Source organism: Phytophthora parasitica, assembly GCF_000247585.1.
Source record: "Phytophthora parasitica INRA-310 unplaced genomic scaffold supercont2.47, whole genome shotgun sequence".
Classification (NCBI taxonomy): domain Eukaryota; phylum Oomycota; class Peronosporomycetes; order Peronosporales; family Peronosporaceae; genus Phytophthora; species Phytophthora nicotianae.
Window position 1 is genome coordinate 433025 of NW_008649033.1, and position 6181 is coordinate 439205.

The 6181-nt window shown below is 46.1% G+C and overlaps 3 protein-coding genes across 3 annotated transcripts; 2 read left to right on the forward strand and 1 right to left on the reverse strand.

The window, feature by feature from the left end:
* Positions 1-103: 103 nt before the first annotated feature.
* Positions 104-1657, forward strand: PPTG_15425 (hypothetical protein; the record flags this gene model as incomplete). The annotated part of the gene is made up of 1 exon (XM_008912492.1): positions 104-1657. The coding sequence occupies one exon, from the start codon at positions 104-106 to the stop codon at positions 1655-1657; it is 1554 nt and encodes a 517-aa protein (XP_008910740.1).
* Positions 1658-2915: 1258 nt separating this feature from the next.
* On the forward strand, positions 2916-4195 carry PPTG_15426 (hypothetical protein; the record flags this gene model as incomplete). The annotated part of the gene is made up of 2 exons (XM_008912493.1): positions 2916-4124; positions 4160-4195. The coding sequence occupies 2 exons, from the start codon at positions 2916-2918 to the stop codon at positions 4193-4195; spliced, it is 1245 nt and encodes a 414-aa protein (XP_008910741.1).
* A 205-nt stretch (positions 4196-4400) lies between these two features.
* PPTG_15427 (hypothetical protein) lies at positions 4401-6028 on the reverse strand. Its single transcript, XM_008912494.1, has one exon. It carries the CDS (start codon positions 5984-5986, stop codon positions 4433-4435), a length of 1554 nt encoding a protein of 517 aa, XP_008910742.1. The 5' UTR covers positions 5987-6028; the 3' UTR covers positions 4401-4432.
* Between the last annotated feature and the right edge of the window lie 153 nt (positions 6029-6181).

The following is a 6181-nucleotide window of genomic DNA, read 5'->3' on the forward strand; positions in this document are numbered from 1 at the left end:
CGGATTTCTCCCCATCAAATGATATCCTATGCAGTTTGACCGTTTCACTCTGTAACTTTCTCTCTCAGCCCCTCACCCCGTGTACTACGCGGTAGCGTGCCTCATGCGCTGCCGGCTGGTGGTAGTACTTGCTTCCGCCGTACTGCTCGCAAATACTGATGCTGTCTTGAAATCAACGGTGCTGCCGTCGAACACCCTTCGCTCTCGGTCGATCACGAGCGGCAGGCGAGATGCCTTCAAGAACCGGATTCTTAGGAGCCACCATTTCAAGGCCAGGAATCGACTTAATGACCTTAATAGTGTTGCCGACGAGGGCGCAAACGTTGTCGAAGAGAGGGGTTTTAGTGCTTCTACCCTTGAAACTCTCCCAAGCACATTAAGATCCCCCGTCAGTCAGCTCGACGACTGGCTCACCCAGGGGAAATCCGCAGACGACGTTTTCCAGTTACTCACCCTCGACAAAGCTGCGAACGGGCTTCTAGCTAGCCCACACCTGAACGAATGGATCAGCTACATGAAGAGGTTTAACAAGGTGAACCCAACAAAGAGAACAACGGTGATAGATACACTCACGAAACACTACGGGGACGAAGGTTTGGCGAGAATCATTGAAGCAGCGAAACAGGTCCGAGCTACTGCAGGTCTTGCCAAGCGAGTGCAGACCGAGCAGATCCAACGTTGGTTGCTTGCTGGGGAGACTCCAGAGAGTATATTTACACTGCTAAAACTTGACGATGCAGGAGAATCTCTATTCACCCAATCTCAGGTTGTCACGTGGGCGAAATTCTTGGACGATTTCAACAAGGCGGACTCGACCAGTGCGACGACTTTGTTCTCGTTCCTGAAGTCTCGCTATGACGAAGATGTTTTCGTCAATATGCTCATAGCAGCGAAGAATGTTCCGAGTACGGAGAAAATTGCAACTCGAATTCAAGCCGAGCAGACAGCACTTTGGCTGGAAAAGGGAAAGAATCCGGGCGTTGTTTTCAAGCTGCTGAAACTTGATGACGTAGATGTTTCGCTTTTGGAGAATCCACTATTTGTTGCTTGGATGAAGTACACGGAAGACTTTAGCAAGATTCACTATGGAACGAAAATCACGACAGTCTCGGTGCTGCATAATTATTATGAAGACGACGTCCTAGCACTGATGATTATTCGGGCTGCTAGGTCTCCAAGTACGTCGAATATCTCGAAACGATTGTTTACAGAACAAATGCGGAGCTGGTACTTGGAAGGTTTTAATCCGGAGGAAGTATTCGGGCTGCTAAGGCTTGACGATGCCATAACTCCACTGTTTGAAAACCCACTTTACTACGTTTGGTCAAATTTCGTCGTTCACTACAAGGGTCTGAGACCGAAAGAAGATATGACTCATTTTGCAGTACTTAGGGAATACTACAACGAGGACAATCTGTTGACAATCCTGTTTAACGCATGGGACGCTCCATACACGAAAAACTTAGCAAAGCAGCTACTGGACGACCAACTCGAGCATTGGTTGAAAACCAAGACGGATCCAAGGACTGTTTTCTCTCTGTTGCGCGTGGAGGACGTAGCAGCGAATGATATTAGGAGGGTGCTTTACGATAATTACAGCAGGGCCTTTGCACGACTGCCCAAAAAAAGGAAAACATCGCCTAGTAATTTGAACTAAATTGTTACAAAATGTATTGCGGTTTATTTTTTTTTATCAATTTTGCCTCCCGATTTGCTGGATTATTTCGGGGCCGATTTAAGTAAAACGGACAAAGCGTAGGGTAAGTAGGTCCGATTTAGATAATTTTGATGGGCTTAATGATCAGTGGGACGTCATTCCCAGTTGATCATGCCTTCCGCGACTACGGGCGAGTTTTGTATAAAGGCTGTTGAGGAGTAAATACCCACTTAATGTATGCATACTGTACTGTAGCACGATTGTCATGTAAGACGATATTATAACCGCTTATGACAGTTACATTATGGATAATCGTTGATAGGAGGTGTCATAGCAAATTGTTTCGAGAAAATCACTTTTGCCGTCCAAAAGCGGCAGCTTTGACACAACCTTCACAATTCTGAGTGCCCAGTAACTTGTCCGCGAAGTTCTAAACGAAGGGGTTCAGCAAATCGGGTCTGATATATTGGATCTCGGGCCATCCGTTTTGGCAAAACGGATAGAGGCACGTGTTGCTGCTCCGCCATCTGAGGTCCTTAATAATGGTTTAGTGGTACGTATTAAAAGCCTAATAAGGCTTGGAACTGTACATAGCACCAATTTAGTTCCAGCTTGAAAAGACAACGACGCTGATCCTTTCTCCGTTATGCTAATCTTGTGCAGTCTGAAGGACTAGGTAGCCTTTTCATTAATGTACTTAATCGCTCCACAGCACCCACCAAGGCTCGCTGAAAGCTACGAGCCAACGCTTGCCAAAAGCCTCAAATTGGTTCTTCTATGAACCCAGTCTGGCGCAGCAACCACGTGAAACCACAATACATCTTGAGAAAATATCCTGGGCGTTAGATTTTCAATAACCTTTCCCGAACGAGCTTTGTGAAGATATGTCCACCACCAAAATATGACTGTTTGTGCGCAGATCGGTTCGGGAACGTTGCTGGTAATAATACTTTCAAATACAATAAGACCTTATTTAAAGGCAAGCTGAACAGTTCAGGCATGCGTATTACGAAGGTAAAGTGGCAAAGCACTGGGGGCCCCAAGAATGCACCGCCCAAGAAGAATTGGTACCGTCGGATTTACAATGAGTACCGCTCATAGCATTGTAACTCGCTGTATCTCTCACCATCCAGTGATTCGTCTGGTGTACCGCAATGGTTGCGGGAGCAATGCAGAACCATTGCCTCATTTCCCGTTGTGTTGTTTGGCGTACTTTGTCTCGCTATCACTTCCAGATTATCTCTCAAACCCCGCAACCATGCGTTGTCGCTGGTTCATCCTGTTGATCACCGTCACACTAGCGTGCAATGCTCAAGCTGAATCGAAAACGAAGATACATTCGATCACACCCGCTGAAATCCATAGTAACCCGAGGGTATTGCGAGCTTATAAGACTACGAATAATATTGATGAAGGTTTTCACGATGAAGAAAGAGTCGCCAGTGGATCCGCCGTGGAAACAGTCACCAATTCACTGAAGTCGACAAGCACTCAGTTTGACGACTGGCTCGCAAAAGGAACATCTACCGACGATGTTTTCAAGTTGCTAACGCTCGACAAGCCTTCAGAAGGTCTCCTGACCAACTCGAAATTAACAGAATGGATCCATTACATGAAGCTTTTTAACAAAGCCAATCCCAAAAAGCAGACGTCATTGATCAAAACGCTCACGGCTCATTACGGTGATGAAGCTCTGGTCAAGATGATCGATGCAGCGAAGCAGGTGCCAAGCACAGCGACTTTCGCTAAGCGACTGCAGACTGAACAACGTCAGCTCTGGCTTACTCAAGGCAAATCACCGGACGATGTGTTTGCATTGTTAAAGCTGAACAAGGCAGGAGACAAGATTTTCACGCACCCTGAGGTTGTCACGTGGGCGAACTATGTGGGTGATTTCAATAAGGCAAACCCGGACAACCCAGTGAGTTTATTCTCTACATTAGCGACACGTTTCAACGACGAAACGCTGGTACCAATGCTCATTGCAGCGAAGAAAAATCCGAGTACAGAGAAGATTGCTGTACAAGTGCAAGCTGTTCAAACAAAGTTGTGGTTAAAAGATGAGAAGCGACCAGAATATGTCTTCAATCTGCTGCGACTTAACCGAGAAGGCCGTGACATCTTCAAGAGTCCGCTGTTTACCGCTTGGGTTCAGTATACCGATGATTTCCGTAAGATTTATTACGGAACAGATTTTACAACGATCGCGACATTAACGAAGTATTACGGAGACGAAAACCTGACCAGGATGATCCTTGAAGCTCTAAACTCACCGAGTACGGCGAATATTGCCAAGCGATTGGAGATTGAGCAATTGAGGAACTGGTATGTCCAGAAATTTACCCCAAAAGATGTCTTCAATGCTCTGAATCTCTACAGTGAAGGGGTGAAATCGTTTGAAAGCCCACTGTACACCGTTTGGACCAAGTATGCGACTTATTTGAGTGCTGCAGAACCTGAACACAAGGTGAGTATACTCACGAACTTGCTCAAGGTCTACAGCGAAAGCAACCTAGTAAAAGTTCTCCGAGCGGGTAACAAGAACCCCAAAACGAAGGAGATGACCACGAAACTAGAGGACGAACTGGTCGACGTTTGGCTAGAAGCTGACAGGAGCTGGCGGGATATTTATTCTCTGCTACGCTTGGATCGAATAGTTGATGACAATGATCCCAGCAGGCAGCTCTACCATAAATTCTTCAAGGCTTACGCGCTATCTTGATCCATTAACACGTAATTTTTTGTTCTTATTCTAGTTTTTATTACAAGTGGCTACTAGAGTATAGCCTTAAAGTCCTCGATATATTTATTATAGAGCAGTCTGCTGGCGTCATCTGCTGCCGTTCCCTCGACACGTAGCAACGAGAAAACGTCTTTAGGATTTCTCTTCTCGCTCAGCCAGCGCTTGAGCAACGCGTCTAGTAGATCTGTAGCAAATTTCTTCGTGCTTGGGACATTCTCAGCTGCAGTGAGGATCCTCGTCAGTTTTCTCTCGCCATACACCTTGATGAGCGGAGAGACGAAATTCACCTTAATTCTCGGGTCTTTCAAACTCACAAACTCAACATATTGCTTCCAAAGAGGAAAGAGGGATCGTTCGAACACTTTTAACCCCGTTCTCTCGAGTTTCAGCGCTTTGAAGACGAAATCACCGGGTTTAAGCGTGTCGTACCACTCGCGTAGTAGCTCGGAACGCAGTCTTCTTGACAAATTTTCCGTACTGGGCGAGTTACCCGCTGTTACGATCATCTTCGCCAGGACATCGTCACTGTAATGTTTCCTCAATGTCTTGATGGACACGACTTTTTCGTCCCAGTTTATCATGTTGTACTCGTCCGTGTACTTGAGCCAACTCTTAAATAGTGGACTGGACAGAAGAGCTCCTTCCTCTTTTAGTTTTAATAAAGTGAAGATATCAGCCGGGGATTTCTTGTCAGCGAGCCACGTTTTGGTTTGTTCACCTTGAATCCGCACAGCGATATTCTCCGTAATTGGAGATTTTTTCGCCGCAATAAGCATACTGACCAGCATTTCTTCTTTGGGGTAGAAAGTTGTTAAAAACGAGAATAAACTCACTTGTCCGTCCGGATTCAACTCATTGAAATCATCCACGTATCTTACCCACGCGACTACTTCTGGCTTAACGAAAAGCTGATCCCCCGCTCTTTCCAGGTTTAACAATTTAAATACGTCGTCGACAGAGTATTTTTGACCCAGCCAAAACTGCGTCAGTTCGCTCTCCAGACGCTTCGCGATGGTCGCTGTAGAAGGCACCTGCTTTGCTGCTTCAATAATCTTCACCATTCCATCATCACCGTAGTGAGCTGTTAATGTCGCGATCAAACTCGTCTTTTTTAGAGTATTCGCATGGTTAATGTGCTTCATGTAGTTGAGCCAAGCATTTAGAAGATCGTCGGCTGCGTTATCGGCCAAGAGGATTTTGAAGACGTCGTCGGCTGATGCTGCGTGCTTGAACAATATTTCCAGTTGACTCTCGGGTACTATCGATTTCAGCGCGATTTTAAGCATTTCGACGCCAGAATTAGTGACACCTCTATCTTCGTATCCATTGCTGTATGTTGTAGCATCATGGGCTGCGAGTTCTGGGGCTTGTAGGAATCTTGTGGAGGTGGAGCTCTGGTCGTTTATATGTGCCCCCACACCGAAATTAGAAATAGCAGAGCCAACTAGCAGCACGACACGAAGCTGGCGCATGGCTGCACTACGGCCACCGTAGCGTCTGGTCGGCACAAGGTGGAGAGAGGGTAGTGCGTCGACGCCAAACTTGCTGAATGTTGCTTTGCCTGCATCACTGGACTGTCGCTCCATCACTGGATGGTGAACTGGGCACCGTGTGCCGACGTGAGCTCTATCAAAAAAGTGCCTTTATTTAGCTAAAATGGGTATTTTTGGAAGTTTTTGCTTACACATGCATTTGTATTTATATATGGGACAAAGTTATCTTTCACCCGTAGATAATCAGAGATGGAAATATTTCCCATGATTCGAGATTGGTAGCCTCCA

Coding starts and splice junctions, on each gene's coding strand:
- PPTG_15427 (XM_008912494.1), bottom strand. CDS start 5,986: ATGGAGCGACAGTCCAGTGATGCAGGCAAAGCAACATTCAGCAAGTTT.